Here is a 19841-nt window from a genome sequence, read left to right on the forward strand (position 1 = left end):
TGGATTTGAATGATTCACTTAACTTAGTGTATGACTCAATCCAATTATTGACTTATAGATTAAATCAGGTTGAGAGTGGTTAGTATAAGCTTTATGTCACTAGGATTTCCTCCTCACTTTCCATGAGCTTCTAGTTGCTATCAATGGTTTGGCAAGGACTTTTTCGGTTAGGCTATAGTATGACAATATTTGGCAGTTCTATTCACATGTACCATATTGCTGATGTTGTTTCTGTGGTTATATTATTTGGAACTTTGTATATGGATCTGAATTTTGGAATTTCAATTTTTTCCTCCTTTTATTTTGCTATAGAAATCTATTGCAATGCTTCAATTGGTGTTCTTATGATATGGAGTTCTTTGCCTTTTTGTCTTTGAATTTCTCTCCAATATGTTTATTTCTAAAATATTTATTGGTTTATTTCATTTCATATTACTAAGTTTTTGCTCTACCTATTGTTATCTTAATTGAACATGGACTAAATCATACACAACTACCCCTTTTTCCATTCTATGAAAATTTTACTAATTTTCTTGCCCTTTTTTTTTGGTCATACTAAAAAAAATTGTTTTGTTTGTTTATTAATAGGTTGAGCTACATCTAAGGGTGACATTGAGACACTAATATTGGTCTAAGTCTTCTTGGAACATGTATGGAATGGTTGGTATTTATAAATGGTTCTACATCAACTTAGGATGTGGTAAAGTTGATATGATTTGTATTGGACATGCCTGAGCAAGCTACCAAATTACAAATAGAAGAAAATGAAATTTGCAAATATGGCTGCTTTTGAAGAATCAAAGGACGATATGAATATCTGGATATTCTTTTCGCAGTCTTCTACAACCATATTCTTGCATGAGTATTCTGCTTCTTTACACTTGATTATGATAATAGTTTTATCCATTTCCTGGGCTTCCAAGAGACACGAGGCACCTATCCTTGAGAATTCCAAACCAATGTTGAAGAATACATACTTGTACTATTTGTCAGCCCTGATATGTTGTCTCGGTTTGTCTTCTTGTGATCTTCTCCTATGCATGTTAAACTACCTCTCTGGGTATCGACATGGTTGGTCTGATCTAAAACGTGCTGCACAAGTGGATTTAGCATTCAGAACACTCACTTGGTTTGTGATAACTGCTTACTTGCACACCCAATTTTTCAATTCAAGGGAGCACAGGTTCCCCATTCTAGTAAGGGTTTGGTTCGCCTTCTACTTCCTAATGTCTTGTGCATATCTTATTATACATCTTGGTTTATATTCGAAACATTCGTCCTTATCATCCCTGCTATGGGTCTCTGATGTTGTATCCATTATCGTTGTTTTATTATTTTGTTATCTTGGGTTGTTTGGCAAGGGGCAAAAAGATGAAAATCTCCATCTTTTGGAACCTCTTTTAAAAAATAGTTTTAGCCGAAATAATGGTGACAACAGACAAGGATTAAGTGTTGGTGGCGAGAGTGTCACTCCTTATGCAAATGCCAATCTTATAAGTTTTTTTACTTTTGCTTGGATGGGCCCTTTGCTTGCACTTGGGTATGAAAAAACACTAGACCTTGAAGATGTTCCTCAGCTTGCCAATTGTGATAGTGCCAATGTGGTCTTTTCTCATTTTAGAAAGAAACTTGAATTTGATGGTAATGATGGTCAGGTAACTACTTTTAAGCTGGTGAAGGCATTGATTCTCTCCACTTGGAAAGAGATTTTATGGACAGCTCTACTCTCTATTATATGGACATTGGTTTCTTATGTTGGACCATACCTTATTGATACCTTTATTCAGTATCTCAATAGCCCTCACCAACTAAAATATAAAGGATATGTGCTAGTGTATATTTTCTTTCTTTCAAAGCTCATAAATTGTCTCTCAGAGAGGCACTTGTTCTTTCAATTGCGAAAGATGGCAATTAGGGTTCGTGCTGTTTTGTTCTCAATAATTTATAGGAAGGGTCTCATGCTTTCAAGCCAATCAAAGCAGGTCCACACTAGTGGGGAGAACACTAATTTGATGAGTGTTGATGTTGAGAGAATTGGTTTCTTTTGTTGGTACATGCATGATATATGGAGGGTGCCTGTTCAGATTGTTTTAGCATTGTTGATCTTGTACAAGAGCCTTGGGCTTGCTTCACTTGCAGCTATTGTTGCTACAATGATTTTGATGTTAGCAAATGTTCCAATAGTAAAACTACAAGAGAAATTTCAAGAGGAATTGATGGATTCAAAGGATAGAAGGATGAAAGTAACATCTGAAGCTATAAGGAATATGAGGATTCTCAAGCTCCAAGGCTGGGAGATGAAGTTTTTGGCTAAGATAATTGAACTCAGGAATTTTGAATCAAGATGGTTAAAAAAATTACTTTATACATCAGCTATTAGTGCCTTTGTCTACCTTTCTGCTCCCATGTTTGTATCCATGGTTACTTTTTGGTTTTGTATCCTTATGGGAATTCCTTTAGAGTCGGGAAAGATTTTGTCTGCACTCGCAACTTTTGAGATATTACAAGAGCCCATTTATACTCTTCCAGACACAATCTCCATGGTAGTTCAGACTAAAGTTTCTCTCAATAGGGTAGCATCATTTCTTTGTCTCGATGATCTTTGTCTGAATATAGTACAAAAGCTTCGAAGAGATGATACGAACGTTACAGTTGAGATAGTCAAGGGTAATTTTTCTTGGGATCTCCATTCCCCAAATCTCACATTAAAGGATCTTAATTTTCAAGTATATCATGGTATGAGAGTGGCTGTTTGTGGTTCTGTTGGGTCAGGCAAGTCAAGCTTGCTTTCATGCATATTGGGGGAAGTGCCAAAAGTATCTGGATCCATTAAGTTGAATGGGACAAAAGCCTATGTTGCACAAGTACCTTGGATACAGAGTGGTAAAATAGTAGACAATATATTGTTTGGTAAGGAGATGGACAAGGAAAAATATGAAATGATTCTTGAAGCATGTTCATTGAAGAAGGACCTAGAATTGTTTGCCTTTGGTGATCAGACTATCATAGGGGAGAGGGGGATTAACCTGAGTGGTGGACAGAAGCAAAGAATCCAGATTGCACGTGCTTTATATTATGATGCTGATATTTATCTGCTTGATGATCCTTTTAGTGCTGTGGATGCTCACACTGGAACTCATCTTTTTAAGGTAACTTCTACTTCCAAAGTTTTTCTTGATGAAATTTCCTTAAAGCAATAAATTTCATTGCCCACATCACAATTTTGTTCACTAGATTGAATTTAATCTAAAAAAACGATCAAAGAATGAAATCATGGGTATCTATATAGATAAGATATGCATACACATGATATTGAGCGATGCATGTTGTTGCATAAAACTTATGATTAGACATTCTAATCATTATGAGAAATAAATTATATTAATATGTACAACTATTTAGCTCTTTTAAGTAACTGAAAATTCTCTTAGAATGCTTAATTGTAAACATCTTAACTTTTGTGACAGGAGTGTTTGTTGGGAATTTTAGGTTCAAAAACAGTACTTTACGTTACCCACCAAGTAGAGTTTTTACCTTCTGCTGATCTTATCCTGGTGAGAATATGTTATCTTTCTTTTCCGACTTCAAGTCACTCAACTTGGTTTAATAGTGAATTTTACCTTCTCTTGTTTTGTAGGTTATGAGAGATGGAAGGATTACTCAAGCAGGAAAGTACGCAGAAATTCTTAGCTCAGGAACTGACTTTATAAAATTAGTGGGTGCACATGAGAAAGCTTTGGTAGACTTCAACTATGTTAAACATGAGACTATGGACAATTTAATTAATGGTGAGGAAGATGGTATTATACTGGGTAACGAGAATTCTATTCAAGATGATGAGGAAAGAGAATTAAAAAACAATGAAACAGAAAAATTGGTTGAGCCAGAAGGACAACTTGCCCAAGAAGAAAAGAGAGAAAAGGGCGGAATTAGTCTTTCAGTTTATTGGAATTATGTTACTTCAGCATATAAAGGGGGTTTTGTACCACTGATATTATTAGCACAAATTCTTTTTCAGCTTTTCTTAATAGTCAGTAGTTACTGGATGGTATTGTCTACTCCCGTTTCGAAGGATATGAAGCCTGATGTTAAAGGATCCACTCTCATCTTTGTTTTTTTTGCTTTGATCCTTGGAAGCTCCCTTTGTGTACTTATAAGGTCCATGCTTGTTGTAACTGCTGGATACAAGACAGCCACTATGTTTTTCAACAAAATGCATATGTGCATTTTTCGTGCCCCCATGTCATTTTTTGATTCTACTCCAAGTGGAAGGATTCTAAATCGGGTTAGTCAATATGCTTAATTATTGTTGGGATCCAAATAATGTTGTTTGATTAGCATAAAAGTTATTATAATTTTAAATTTTAAACAAAATTTATTTTTGTATGCAGGCATCCATAGATCAAAGTGCAGTTGATACCTCTATACCACATCAAATTGAATCATTTCTTATGTCAACCATAGCTTGTCTGGGAACTATTGTAGTAATGTCACAGGTGGCATGGCAAATGTTAATAGTTTTTATTCCGATGATTGTGACATGCATCTGGTACCAGGTAATTCTATAACTACTTATACTTCTCATATTAAAAATTTCAAGTCAAGCTCAACCATATTTTCTCTATGGTTAATAGGTCATAATATAAGTTGGTTCAAGCTTTGTTTGATCAATGAATTATGAATTTGCTTTGCCCATATCAAAATTGATTTAGTTGTGAAAGTGATGAATTAGACCTTAATAGTCGTATTGAATTTCTAAATAATATAAGTGAGAAGGTTCTGTATGACAACGATTCTGTTTCAAAAAACTAATTTTGAGTAAGAAACAATTTTTTCTATTTATGAATTTTTGGAGTAATTCTGTACTAAAAAAATGCTGTATGATAAACCTAGAAAAAAATTGTTTTTGCTGTTTCAAAAATATAGAAACATGTGTGGAATGACATATTAACGAAAACAATTTTCTCTTTTATTTTTATCAAATTATATGATTTTCATGACACATGTTTGAGAACATATATTTTAGCCACGTAAGAATGATTGGTCCATTGATGTTGATTAAATTGTTATAATATTAATTAAGTTCTTAATCTTCGGACTTCCCATCAGAAAAAAAAGTTATTACACATCTCTTTAGCCTCAAAAAAAAAAAAGGTAACTAAAAACAATAGAAATGATCGTACGACACATGATTATCAAAGTTGTAATATAAAACACTATATAGCAATAGAAACAATCACATGCCATCGAATCAGGAATGAGGGCATGCTAGCCATCGATTCAGAGTGAAATACCTATGCCTTGGTCTCTTTCTCCATAAGATAGTCCCAAATAACAATAAAAAATTAAAGGAAGTAGAAGGAAACCAAAAATATGGAATTAGTAAAGCATCCGAACAACATATCTTTACTTTTCTACTCTATTTGATGAGATGGCGGGGGTGAGGAGTAGAAACTCTCGGTCCCTGAGGTATCTCGAGTGCTAGAAATTCGTCTAACACAACTAATGCCAGGAACCTTTGCGTTAAGTTCGGCTGCATACGTACATGGAGAATTTAGGGCCCAAAAAAAATAAAAGGGTTGTTATTAGAGTAATAAGGGTGGGTTACTTTTCCAAATGTAACAAAAAGGTGAAAAGACTATTATATAATAAAAAATAAAACAAATAAGTATCATTAAGTAGAACAATTTGGACGTTTCATTATTTTATTAAAATCTCATATTTATAATGTAAAATGATAGTTTAAAAGGATATTTCTGTCATTTAACAACATACACTTCCTCCTTAATACACGATTGCAATTTCTCTCTCCCTAGCTGATCTAACGGATGAGAGTTTTCAAGCTTAACCCAACTCAACCCTAACCTAACCTAACATTCTCTCTCCTCTCTCATTCCTCCCCATCCCTCGTTTCTCTTTCTTTCTTCCTTCTTCTTTTTCTTCTCCGGCGAACACCACCGTCACACCTGCAACTCCTCTCTCACTCTCACTCTAACCGCCCCACTCCCCTGGTTTAAATCCACTCCGTTTTTGTCCTTTGCAAAATAACCTCCTACTCCCACCAACTCTCTAGGAATGAAGACTCCAATTCCGGTCAAAGGGGCAAATGAGTCTTCAGTTTAGAATGTGGGATTTCTTCCTTTACTACGTACATGATCGAAGAAGAAGAAGAACAGGAAGAAGACCAGTTTCGTGCTGCTCTTTCGAGTACGTTTTCAGGCGAGAAACTATCGAATTCCAGAGGGATTTGGGGTGAAAAACGAACGCAGACACTCAAATTGCTGGCACCACTATAGAACATAAGGACAATTTCTCACTTCCCACCTTCTCGCTCTCTCTCTCTCTCTCTCTCTCACGGTGTCACTCCCTTTTCTGGGCTGATTGCCATTACTGTAGAGGTCAAGCTCCTTGTGAAGAAGAAAAGAAAAAAAGACGAAAGTGGGAGAGACTAATTATACAAGAAAACAGAGAGTAGAAAGATAGCATTGTAAGGAGGAAAGAAAAAAAAATGATGGGTTTTTGTTTGGGATTTTTTATGATTTTGTCCGTGATGGTTCTGGCTTCTGTAACTCCTCAGAATCAGAATCTACCCATCTTGTCATTCGATGAAGGGTATTGTCATTTGTTTGGGAATAATTATCTCATGATATTAAAATATGAAAAAACGGTTTATATCTCACTAAATGAAAGATCGGGTCTCTTCCGTTTCTTTGTTTTTACACAGTTATGCTCTATTCCCCTGTTTCTTCACTTCTTATTCCACCCCCCCTCTCATATTTTAGTGCTTTTCTTTTTCTAGTTTTCTATGGGAAAAACAGGTGCTGGGTTTGTCTCTCGGGACCTTTACTTGCATGGGTTGGTGGTTTCTTCATCTATCGCCATTGCGTCTAATTTCTCCTAATTGAGCAGTTTCGTACTCCTGTTCCTTTTTTCATCTTCATAAATCAGAAATTTCGGGAAGCTTGAAACTCATTTCAATGGCAGGAGAGACTGGCGAAGAGGGCGATGATTTTGGAGATTGCAACTTTTTCAGGGATTGTCAGCTCGACGGAAAAAAGAAAGAAAGAGGTTAGTTCATCGTCAGGGACGAGAGATTTGGGTATTGATTTTGGGTTGGGGAAGATGGGTAGTGCATAATTACATTTAAACCCTTTATTAAAAAATTAATCTAATATTCTTGGGTTTTCTGGATTTTTCAGAAATGAATGTGATTTTACGCCAGGATCCTTACAAAATTATTTCCAACTGCGTCCTAAACTGAAGTTTGAAGAGGGTAGTAGCTGCCTTGTTATGTTTGGATAAATAATAGACCTTTGTTACGTCAATAATTACCCAAACTGAAATAAAATGAACGAAGTTAGTGGGAAAAAGTTACCTAATATTTGAGAATAGGGAAGTCAGATGTTGATTTGTGGATGAGCAATTGTCGATTCGTGGAAGAATGGCAAGAACAAGAAGTAATTCTAATGCGGGATAGAAATCGAGAAGAGGATTGAAGAAGATAGAAGGAGAAACCAGAGGGGGAGGGAAGAAATCACACAGAAGAAAGGGGGAGAAGGAGACGCAGTAGAAGGAGGGGGGGGGGAGGTGTGCACACGCACTCTCACTTTTTCTTTAATTCATTCTTGCATATCAAATACCGTGGATTACAGCCCTATTTAAAGAAAATAAAATGGAAATTTACTAACCAAGAAATCGAAAACACAATCTTATCTCTCTACCCAAAATAAAAGATATTATCTTGCTAAATAAAATAAATTCCTAAAATATTACTAAATCTAAAAGACTCAAATCTGACCCGGTTCATCTTGGTCTAGGTTCACAAACGGGTTCGGGTCAATCCATTGAAATTGTTCTGCATCAACTCTCCCGATGTTGAGAAAAACTCGACTACGAGTTTTAAAAAAAGGGAGGATCAACACCACGCGATCAACATCCACAATCAACGGCTTGAATTGGGTGAACGTACGGATGTAATCATAAAGACAAGGATGATAGTCGTCAAAGTACTTCTAGGGGATGACGAATTCTACGTGCCCAACCTTAACGTCGTTGGACGTATTCATAGGGTCATATGTGTCGCCTTTCATTGTGTTCTTTACCTCCATAGTGTCAATCTCAAGCTCCTTAGGATCCTCTTGGCTAGTCATGATCATCATAGTTGTTAAAGGGCCAAGTCCCTTGGATTTGACCTCAGTGTCCACTAATGCGACCGTATTGCTTTCGACATCTTCCACATGAGTGTCGGTAACAGGGACTTCGCGGGCTGGATCTTCCTTGAAGACAGAAATTACTGAAACTTCTTCATTCTCAATCAACGTTGCTTCAACGTCAGTCTCTTCCGGGACTGTCCTATTAGCAGGTGGGGCAACCATTTGCATTTCATGGGTAACTGGAAGATTTTTCAAGACCTCTCCAATCAAATGATCCAACCGTTCAAGTCTCGAGAGCTCTTCATCCTGTGTTGATTTGTTCGTGAAATCCCATGACCATTCAGTATTGCAGTTCACTTGTAACTCATTTAGGCATGAAAATTGGATGTTAAGTGCACAACAATCATCATAAATATTACGGCCTTGAAGAATATTCTTTGCTGAAACGGCACTCAGGAGTGATTGATACTGGACATAAGCAATAGCAGACTGATGAAATATCTTGATCTTTTCAACAAATCCATGAGGAGAACACACTTGCTGCAACGCTTTCACAGTTATAGGATAGAGCAGCTGGTGGATTGTAACTAAAAGAATTTGGTTGGGTGGTGGTTTGGAGAACATTGATGGCACAATTGGAAATACAATGAAGTTTAAAAGTGGGTGGCAGAATTGCAATTAAACATAATCCAAAAGGCTATTGGGTAGAAGCAAAGGGAAGACACAGATGGTATTTAATTTATAGATTTGGGACTAACTTGGAAGAAAACAAATTAAAGGATAGAAGGGATTATTGACATTATGGAAGGGTAAAATTGGAAAGTGGGGTAATAAAAGTATAAAAAAAAGAAAATTCGTGGAAAGGGGAAGTTGAAGAGGTCATCTCCTACCTCTAGCACAAATCAGGGACGAAAAACTCAACAGGTTTCTGAAGGAAAGAACTCCTTTGGGGATGCTCTGTTTATCCTAGGGTTTTAATGGTAAGTAGGTGATGGAAATACCTCTGGATTGCCCCCAACAGAGCTCCAATCAACCAACAGATTCTGAGACTGAAGGACTGGAGCTACAACAGGCGGTAGAAGTTGCAGCAGTTCAGTTGCAGAAATCAGGTATGATTGCCTTGTCTCTCGCTATCTTTTCTTCACTTTTTTTTTTTCCGGCTCTGGCGGAAACAAGAAGCGGGGGGCGGTGGTTAAGTGAAAAGGAGGCGGTGGGAATGGGTACCACTGGGGATCGAAGAGAGGGAGGATTTTTTTTTTTTTTTTGGTTTGCTGTTACAGCGAGGGAGAAAGGAAAGGGAAGGTGGGCTAGGTTCTACTAAGAGGATGGAACGAAGGGAAGGCGTGGTCGCTGGAGTCGAAGGACAAGGAAAGGGGTAGGGTTGCAGCGGGAGATGGGAAAGAGAGGGTTGCTGTGGGAAGGGGACAAACGATTAATTTTTTTTTTCTTGATATTTTGGGTTTGCTGTTACTGTGGGAAGAAGGGATGAGATGGGGTTTGGAGTTTCTGCGGAAGGAGATGGGGTTGGATTTTTTAACAGAATCCCTTTTTCACTGTATCGCTGGTTTGGGTTTTGCGGGAAACAAAGGGGAAGGTGGGAGTTGGTGCTGAATAAGAAGAGGGCGGCAATGACATGGACCGGGGAGATGGAGAGCTAGTCGTAGCTCCAGGTTTAGCTTTGATACCAGATAATGTGGGACAGAAATTGAGAAGGGGATTGAAGGAGATAAAAGGAGAAACCAGAGGGGGAGGGAAGAAATCACACAGAAGAAAGGGGGAGAAGGAGACGCAGCAGAAGGAGGGGGGGGGGGAGGTGTGCACACGCACTCTCACTTTTTCTTTAATTCATTCTTGCATTCATTAATTCAAATCTCTCCTGTATTACATGCTTATAAAGAAGAAAACTTCTTTACATGAAAATAGAAACCCAACTAAAAATGGAAAACTAAATATCCTAGGAAATATATCAAATCTAAAATTACCCAAAAGAGATAATACTTGATCCACCCAATCTCCTAAAATAAGATAAAATAAAATAAAAAATATTATCTTGCTAAATAAAATAAATTCCTAAAATATTACTAAATCTAAAAGACCCAAATCTGACCCGGTTCATCTTGGTCTGGGTTCACAAACGGGTTCGGGTCAATCCATTGAAATTGTCTTGCATCAACTTCATCCCTAGCGAGAATATTGAGTGAAAATTTGGTACCGAAAGAGAAATAGAGGGAGCAAAAATTTGGTACCGAAAGAGAAATAGAGGGAGCAACACTAACCAAGATTGTTGAGAGGATCATTTCAACAAAGGAGTTCGAAGACTTGAAGTTGCATTCCTTCTTCAATCGAGTGTCAAATCCCAAGTTCAGAGGATCGTTTCACTAGAGGAGTTCAAAGAACGTATAAAAGGTGAGGTCTTGAGATGGATCCTACGAGGGTCAAGGGAATGAGAGCAAATAGCAGCGGCCAACGCTAGGGTTCTTCAAGGTGAGGTCTTAAGATGGTTTCGTCTTCAAGTTCGTTTCAACAGAGGAATGAGAGCAAATAGCAGCGGCCAAAGCTAGGGTTCTTCACGGTGAGGTCTTAAGATGGTTTCGTCTTCAAGTTCGTTTCAGCACAGGAGTTTGAAGAACTCATAGTAAGGTCTTCAAAATGAAGTTCTGTGAGGGTCGAGGCTTGGGATGAAAATAATATCGTAAATGCGTGTAAGTCTCCATTTCGTCAAATGTGTTTTTGTTTTTATGACACAATTTTTTTATTCTCAAATCACCCTCAAAACTGTGTTTTACACTTGTTTAAAAAAAAAAAAAAAAAAAAAAACCTGGGTGACACATACAAGATCTGTTCGGTTTCTATTCCAAAAAGCTACAAAAACACCAAAAACATTTTTTTTGGGAACGTTGCCATACAAAGCCTTGTTTACCAAAATTGTTTAAGAAGAAAGGACCTAATAAGGCCAATGTTGTTATGTGCAAAGATCAGCCTAAAGTGACAAGGTTGAGCTTTTAATATGCATAAAATGATTTAGATATGTATGAATAAAAAATAATTTGGCTTATTAGCTCTGTTGGTAGCTCTATCAATTGGAGCTCATACTAAAAACAAGGTAATGATTAACACAAGTTTATAATTAATAAGGGAAGAAGTTTTTTTGGTCTGACAGTCCACAAAACCAAGCCATGGTCGGGTGGCTACTTCTGCCACATGGAAAATCAGATTTAATGGAAAAATTTATAGACTGGTAGATCCCAAAGTCTCCTGCTCACATGTTCAGTTTTAACCCAAACAAAGTTGGCCATGTGGCGAAGCAGATCATTGAAAAATATACAAATTTGACATGTGATAGGAGGTGATGGAAAATCTATATCGACAAAATGTGAGCCCCAATGGAACTTGCCATATGGCTAATATTTGGGCAGTCAAAAGCCTATCTAGGAGCACCACCTAGGAACCAATGCCACATTATTAGTTAGTTGATAATTTTCAATGGGAAGCTTTCTTTTCCTTCCCTCTCCATATTTCTTCTCCACTTTCCTTTTTATTTTCCATTTTTCTTTCACATCCCTCTTTCTTTCCTATGTTATGCGTGGCTATGCTTTATGCAAAGTGTACAAAGCATTTAGCCTAAGTGAAGTATGTTGGCTGCACTATGCTGCATTTTTGCACTAAACTGCACATTCATGTGTTTTCGGTGTTGGGGAATAAGGCCATATCGTCCAATCCATCATTGCAAATTTAGATATGGCAAAAAATTGGATATGGACATATTTGGTTATTAATTGAATTTGAAATTTGATGATATGATAAACATTGGTAATTAAAAAAAAAAAAAAAAAACAAATGCCACAAAATTTCAGATATTATTAAGTTCATTTTAAGTATAATTTTTATCTAAGAATTTTGGGATAGAATTTTGGGATAAAGTTAACATACAAGTAATGTGTATAATTCAATCAATATCTACAAATAGAACATAGCAACCATTCAAAAGAGAACGATTGAAGTAAATACAATATTTTCCTGTCGTTTCATCCTTGATGATAGTGTTAACCATCTAAATGTAAGTAGCTCACATTAAGAAATCGATCATAAAAAAGGCCTATATTATTTTGCCACTAATTATGCATTCATCACACATTTTTTTAGTATTGCACCTAATTTTCTTTTTATGAACCTTGTCTTGTAGCAATATTACAAAGCAGCAGCACGAGAATTGTCCCGATTGTTTGGAGTATGCCAGGCTCCAATTATTCAACATTTTTCTGAATCTTGTTTAGGTTCAACCACAATCAGATGCTTCAATCAAGAAGAGAGGTTTATGGAAACAAACCTCAAGCTGGTGGATGGGTATTCCCGACCCAAATTTCATTTCTCTGGTGCAATGGAGTGGTTATGTTTCCGTATGGATATATTAGCATCCATCACATATGCCGTCTGCTTGATTTTATTGATCTCAGTGTCGAAGGGATTACTCAGTCCTGGTAAAATGTTGAACTTTATAGCTTATAAAATCATCCTTAAGAGAAACCGTGACTGATTGTATATAAAATAATGATTTTGAATTTCTTTTCTCTTGAAGGTATTTTGGGTTTAGTAGTCACATATGGGCTTAGTTTCAGTATGCATGCGGTTGTATGGGATCTTAATAGACTTGAGACTAAAATCATATCCGTTGAGAGAATACTACAGTACATTTGCATCCCTAGTGAAGCTCCTTTGTTGGTAGAAGAAAATAGGCTTGATCGTCAATGGCCATCACAAGGGAAAATTGATATTGTTGATCTGCAGGTAACCCCTGATCCAGATTCCTTAAGTCTTTATCTCCTTATTTTCTTCTTTATGGAATAGACTCATTGAAGCCTAATATTGCTGGACAGTTCTTCCTACTCTTATGGAACCCTATTAAGCCTCATGATTTTATTATTTAATAATGATTGTAGATCAGGTATGCCCCACATCTTCCTCTTGTATTGCATGGTCTCACATGCACTTTCCACGGAGGGATGAAGATTGGCATCGTTGGACGAACGGGAAGTGGTAAATCAACTCTCGTACAAGCTCTCTTTCGCACGCTTGAACCTGCGGCTGGTCAGATTTTGATAGATGGTATCAACATTTCTAAGATTGGTCTTCATGATTTGCGGTCAAGATTGAGCATCATCCCACAAGACCCTACAATGTTTGAGGGAACTCTAAGAAGCAATCTTGACCCACTTGAAGTATACACTGATGAACAGATCTTGCAGGTGGGCTTTCTTTCATTCTATGAATAATATTTTGATCAGTGACAAAGATAGGGTAGACATGTCTTCTGCTTATTACTAATTCACACAAAAAACAAATACATTGCAGTTGACTGGGTGAGACCTATATCTCTATGAATTCCTTTCTCTTGGTCGTCTTCATTTTAATTTGTTTGAAGTTTTTCAAATCATTTCGGTTAAGATATTGAAATCATTTCATTAGATGCATTGAGTCATCTTTGTGCCAAGTTTGGCCTAAGAGATTTCTTCGTTGGGACCTATGAAGTGAACTGTTTTCACTGCTCTATTTTTCATTTCAAGTTTGCACTCCTTGTTCATTTTATCTTTTGCTCAGCTCATATTTAATGATTAATTCTATTCCATGTCATAACAAACAAGGTGGTAAGTGGACATCACTTTTTGTTGTCATAGGTTTTAGATAGAGTCCAACTTGGAGACGAAGTTAGAAAGAAAGAAAGGAAGCTTGATTTTACAGGTTGGTTTCTTCTCATATTTACTCTACATTAAAGTTACTCAAAATCAATTTATCCGTGCATATGTGCATTACTGTATGATATATCTAACTTATAGTGTGCAAGCCAACCTCCCAGCCCTCAATCCTTTTCTGACAAGAAGTACGAGAATAAAAATATGAAATTATGATCATAAATAGCTATCTCATTTTTGTCACAGTGACTGAGAATGGAGAGAATTGGAGCATGGGTCAGAGGCAGCTAATCTGTTTAGGGCGGGCATTACTCAAGAAAAGCAAAGTGTTAATACTCGATGAAGCTACTGCATCAGTGGATACTGCGACTGACTATCTAATTCAGAAAATGCTCAGGCAATACTTTTTCGGGTCTACTGTCATTATAATTGCGCATAGAATGACATCAATTCTTGATACCGATATGGCCCTTCTACTTGATAATGGTTAGAAGCTAGTAACTAGAACAATACAATCAAATGGGTTCAATTGAGTTTGATAATACTTATTCTCATCCTTTTTTGATGCTGCCTAATCAGATTAACATTTTTTCTCGTCTTAAGCAGGCCTTGTACTGGAATATGATTCCCCAACCAAATTGTTAGAGAACAAGTCATCATTTGCAAAGCTTTTCAAGGAGTATACTCGAAGATGAAGTTCTTAGTTTTTGAAAGGATAAACAAGTGAGTTTTGAATGTTGAAATTCAAGCAAGCTGCATTAGACTGAGGTGCATTGTTGTTTTGAGTATGGTAAATTTTTTTGGGAAAAGATGGTGGAATAGATATCGAGGTTGCATATAATTATTTTAGTTGGCATTGCTATTCAGTTGAATTATTTGGAGTAAAAAGAAGATGAGAGGAGAGAAAAAAAAAAAGAAATCTTTTTCTTCATGCATGTCTATAAACCTTGGGAGAAATTTTAGTAGTCCAATGGTACTTCATACCATTACAAATATATGTCACGCGACACATTGGAAGATGTGAAATTTTATGGACAAGTACAGCCCTAGGTCACTTGTTAATGTGTCAAGCGTAAAAAATAAAGTCAGCCAAATGGCAAACTTAATCTATGAAAATCCAATGAAAAATATGATATAAAAAAAATGGACAACTGAAAATACATATGAATGTGACAATACATGGGAGGGTATATGTTTGAATATATTTCTAAAATTTGACATGTGACTTGCCCATAAGATTTTCTAAATATCTATATGGTCAATATTTTCACATCATCATTCCATGTGGCAAGACTTGGTGTCGGTCTAGAGATATCCTTTGGAGCTTGCCAATTAAATATTTTATGTTATAAAGCTTTTAAAACAAAAAATTTGGCCTATTGCTATATTAGACGTATCTTAATATATCTATTGCCAAAAATTTCCTTGAACAATTAGTTGTATTTTCTATGCTTAATTTGTTCTTTCCAATTCTTGCTATAATTAATTTTTGAGTTTCCCCACTTCTCAAAGCTTTCCTTCCACTCATGCATTCTTGCCCAAAGTTTCAAATCAGTTCCTAGAGTGGAAATTTGAATTAATTCCTAGAGCCAACCATGTGAGAGGTTATTCTGACCTAAAAAACGTATGGCTTAGATTCTTCGCAAAAAATATATCTTCTTAATTATTAAAACTTCAGGACATCGACTTTTGGTTTCAAATTTCTAACATCCCAATTTTTGGTAAAGTAAGGAATGTCGAAGGAATGAAGTCATCTATATAGAAGGTTTAGTCCCTTTCGTTGAATGCACTTTTCCTAGTTGTCTTTCTTTGTTTTTGTTTGCAATTACCATTTTGGGTTGGAATACTTGTTGAATTCATATTAATTTGGCTTGTGTATGTCTTATGTTATTTTTTTTCGTGTGTTTAATTATAAAGTTAATTTAGTAATTACGGTATGGGAAAAAGATCTCTATTTGGTGGTGTTTCCTATGCCCTCTTTCAGGGCACCGTGAAATGACGACTCTTCCCTCTGGGTAGATACCCAGGCATGCTTCCCCATTGGCCCAGATGCTTGTGTAGAGTCCATGCAACCAAGTAGAGATCTCTTGCGCATAGATAATTTAGGTTGGGGAGAATGTTCTCTATGTTGCAGCGCAGACTGCGCCTAGGCACATGGGCACCTTGTGCAGTGGGGCAGGGTGGTCATTGCGCCCACCCCCATGTGCCTAGGTGCAGCCTGCACTGCGGCACAGAGAATAGCGCCCCTTTAGGTTGTTACCTATATCTTTGTTAGAAACTTTTTCGTACAGTTACATGCCCTTTCTTGGGTGCGTAGTGGTTCCATTAGTTGGAGTAAAATGTAAATTTTGTTTGGGAGGTAGAGTTGGACATTGAGTTGAGATGCTTGGCAGAAAGGAAAGGCCATTACGCGACTGTACCCAACCTTTATAGTGATGTCTACTTATCGCGAAAATTTAAGTCTTGCATTATGAAAATGCCATACAAAAAGTGAAAAACAAGTGCAGTGGATGAGTTGATTACTTAGACCGGAAAGTCCCACTTTGGATTAGCTACATTTAAATATTAAATTTCAGGCTCCGTATCTATTGTGTGGCACACCATGATAAGGTTTCTATTCTTGCCTTTTCAATGAATGCCCTGCCAAAGTTCTGTTTTACCACTTTATCAAAAGACAAAAAAAAAAAGGTTCTATTTTACCAATTTTTTGTGACATTAAGGCTGTGTTTGGTATGCATTCCAAATTTTAGGTAGATTTTGTATTCTTGAACAATAAAAATAACTATTTTTATCATCCGAGAATACAAAATCGACCTAGAGTACATTCCAAGAATGAATACCAAACACAACCTAAATCTCCACATGGGAAATGTAGATTGGGCTAAAACACAACAAATAAATGGATAGTGATGTGTAGATCAAGTCCACACATTTACAAGTATTAAATGAGATGCCTTATCAGAGCAATAGTTTTCTCCATTGTCTAAGTACCTGCCATTTAGCAAATCAGGTGAGGCATAATTTGGGGCACGTAGGGGTTAAGGTCTCCTACTAAAATGTCAAGTTTGGTCTATATTGTATTTGGCATCTTGGCCTGACAAAATAAGGCTTTAAATGTCTGTTAGAAATTCAAACTTTTGTAGAAATAGCGAAAGACAAATGGAGGGTTAAAATAGAAGGAAATGGCAACACAAGGGTTGTAAGATGAGGCTTTTAAATTTGACAAGCAGGTGATCCGAACAATCTTCATTATCCAACCGTTGAAATTACATTACAGTTTCATTTGTCAAAAATAAGTTCGGCTATACAGGACTCTTTTACCTAATTTTCAAAGACTCCCCCTTCCCCCCTCTATTTTTATTTGTTGGTACTATAAAAATTTCCCTCTATAAACATAAGACATCACCTCCCAACTCATTCCCACAATTAAGGCACAAAACCAACTCATTCCTTTCTCTGTTTCAGTTCCACCATGACACATCTCATTTTATTGCATGGACTTCTAATAGTAGCATACGTTAGTGTAAGAAAAATGATGTTTTTCCATTGTCCATTCATTTCAATGTGTTTATTGTTTGTTCTTGTATTATTTTTCTTATTTAGTAGTTATTTTTTTCTTCATGATATTGTAGGGTTCTCAAGCTGAAAATTCCTTCTCACAATACTGGGAAGAGCATATTGGTCTTCCACTACCTCCAAATTGGTTTGCTGCAAAAGTTTCTCCATTAGGCCTCCATCAGACGACAATGTTTATCAAACTTATAGAGGAAAATCAACTGGCTTCTCACCTGCGTTCGTTCTGTAAGCAAGCTAATGTTGCTTGCTCGTCAAATGCACTAGAGAAGAGTACAATAAATGACACAACTCTGCCACCAATAGCCCAGTGGAATCGTTTAAAACTGAAATATGAAGGCCTTCCAAATGAAATGACCCTGTCGGTTGCCAGCCAAGGGGGATTGCCATATTTCCGAGAGTCAATGGTGAAAGAGGGAGGTTTCATACATGTCCCTGATTTAAGAGATCCAATGTCATATAAATCGTTCTTGCCACGAACTTTGGCATCAAAAATCCCATTTTCCATTGCCCAGATCAATGAATTGAATAAGCTTTTTGGTGTGGTGGATGAAACAAACATGAATGAGTATATTCGAGACACCCTCGAGGTATGTGAGGACAGCCCTATTCGAGGTGAGCAATGCACCTGTGCGACTTCTGCAGAGGATCTCATCGATTTTGTTGTCAAAAATTTAGGACACCATGTACGCATTTGGAGTACTGAGAACGTCGAAGGATCTTATGAAAATGTCACAATTGGATCTGTGAAACTCATCCATGGAAACCTCTTAGAAGCACCTGTCTTATGTCATAGTCAACCATTCCCATTTCAAGTCTATTATTGCCATGTTTTTCAGAAAGTAAAAGTATATGCAGTTAATATACAAGCTCAGAAGAAATTGAATCATGCGATCATGGCATGCCACTATGAGACATCTACTTGGAATCAAAACCATCTTGCTTTTAAGCTTCTAGGTTTTGGCCCTGGACTAATTGAAGTTTGTCATTGGATAAACGAGAATGGAATGATCTGGACAAAGACTCTAGGTTGAGCAAAGCATTGAAATTTGATTTTCTTCTAGTTCCCTTCTTGTTACATGTTGCTGATTATGTTATTTAAAGGTTAAAATAATGGCCTATTTTATGTATTTCAAGTTTCAATATAGTTTTTTTCTTTTGAATTTTCTAGCATAATAGATGAAAGTTATAACTCGAACATCAGATATGGTAGGTGAGTTTCAAGACTTTGTTTGCACATCCATCAGCCTCAAGCCTGATTTTGGACATCTTGCACTCATTCTGGGTTAAAACTCAACACATAAAATTTGTAGCCTTTTTAAGCAATTCACTTCCTGTTTGGGTTCACAAATATCCTCCTAGGTTTTAGTATTTTTCAAAATACCTTTCGAGGTTCCATTTCTCTGGCTGCGAGCCAAGGTAGCACTGTTCATCAGATTTCCCCCTCCAAAGGCATTTTTGTTATTTTACGTGGACCGTTTGTTGACATACCAACAAGCATGGGAGACTCCCTAAATCCATATGTCTCAACGGATGCTCATCATCGTCAGAGCAACTATTACGATGACAAAATGAGATGTCTACAAAATCATATTGAACGTCATTCCCAGGCTTCAGAAAGTAAAATAATGATTTCCTCACACCTGCTGAACTTGGGATTATATTGTAGAAGTAGATAGCCAAAAAAAACCATTTATTTTAGGTACTGTAAGCTGTAAAGGTTTAACCATACAATATTCAACACACAATCTGGCATGATGGTGGACACTTTGCCCGTGCACTCCAGCTGATCCCATCATCTTCAGGAATTTCTGTAGCTTTTGAAAGCAGAGAAAGTGCTTGGGCGAGGAGATTAGGAGGGAATAAAGACCAAAGGATCCTATATTTTTTACGATGGAAACTACTGTAGGGAAATCCAAATGCTGTAACGAGCTGCAACAAAAAAGAGAACTGTGAATTGAATGCATATAGACTGGCTATCAAGAAAATTTACAGGGGAATCTTGCCTGAGTCACGAAGCCAACGATAAATATGCAGAAACCCACAATCATGGATGATGATGATTTGCTAATGAAAGCCGACAGCAAGAAGAAAAAAGAAACCTATCATTTTCCAGAACAGTATTAAAAGAAGAATAAGTTCATAATTGGGCTTGCTTTATTAAGAACAATATGAGGCTTCCATGTGTATAGTGGCAATGGGAAGAATCAGGATCGGGATGTCCACTGCAGGAAGAAACTTACCATATTTAGTTGGAATAAAAAAGAACAAGAGGAACACAACTGCAAAACTATTGTGCAGGAAAAAGTCCAACCGGAACATCATTCCAAAGAGAACAGTGAAAAGTGCTGAGAGAAATGTCTATAACCCTTGAGTGAAGTTTTAGTAGTCCATCAGTATCTTAAGACTCTCACAAATATCTAAAATG

At 36.8% G+C, this 19841-nt stretch overlaps 2 protein-coding genes across 8 annotated transcripts in view; both read left to right on the forward strand.

Annotated features, from left to right (window-relative positions):
• The first annotated feature begins 702 nt into the window (after positions 1-702).
• The window catches only part of LOC122654578 (ABC transporter C family member 3-like), a 74711-nt gene continuing 55572 nt past the window's right edge, over positions 703-19841 (forward strand). For 4 of the 7 annotated variants that reach the window (XM_043848724.1, XM_043848730.1, XM_043848725.1 and 1 more), the window contains exons 1-3: positions 703-3149; positions 3468-3554; positions 3638-4285. In XM_043848724.1, coding sequence (XP_043704659.1) covers positions 765-3149; positions 3468-3554; positions 3638-4285 — 3120 coding nt within the window. In that variant the 5' untranslated portion in view covers positions 703-764. Of the gene's footprint in view, positions 3150-3467; positions 3555-3637; positions 4286-4391; positions 4557-12336; positions 12632-12729; positions 12939-13090; positions 13397-13825; positions 13890-14086; positions 14327-14446; positions 14699-19841 lie in introns of those variants that run through there. The other 3 variants (XM_043848728.1, XM_043848726.1, XM_043848727.1) reach the window with 3 other exon arrangements.
• Positions 17250-18478, forward strand: LOC122654587 (polygalacturonase non-catalytic subunit AroGP2-like). The gene is made up of 2 exons (XM_043848750.1): positions 17250-17363; positions 17473-18478. The coding sequence occupies exons 1-2, from the start codon at positions 17313-17315 to the stop codon at positions 18445-18447; spliced, it is 1026 nt and encodes a 341-aa protein (XP_043704685.1). The 5' UTR covers positions 17250-17312; the 3' UTR covers positions 18448-18478.

This window comes from Telopea speciosissima, chromosome 3, assembly GCF_018873765.1.
Source record: "Telopea speciosissima isolate NSW1024214 ecotype Mountain lineage chromosome 3, Tspe_v1, whole genome shotgun sequence".
Taxonomy (NCBI): domain Eukaryota; kingdom Viridiplantae; phylum Streptophyta; class Magnoliopsida; order Proteales; family Proteaceae; genus Telopea; species Telopea speciosissima.

Coding starts and splice junctions, on each gene's coding strand:
- LOC122654587 (XM_043848750.1), top strand. CDS start 17,313: ATGACACATCTCATTTTATTGCATGGACTTCTAATAGTAGCATACGTT. Junction 17,364..17,472: donor TAATAGTAGCATACGTTAGT/GTAAGAAAAATG, acceptor ATGATATTGTAG/GGTTCTCAAGCTGAAAATTC.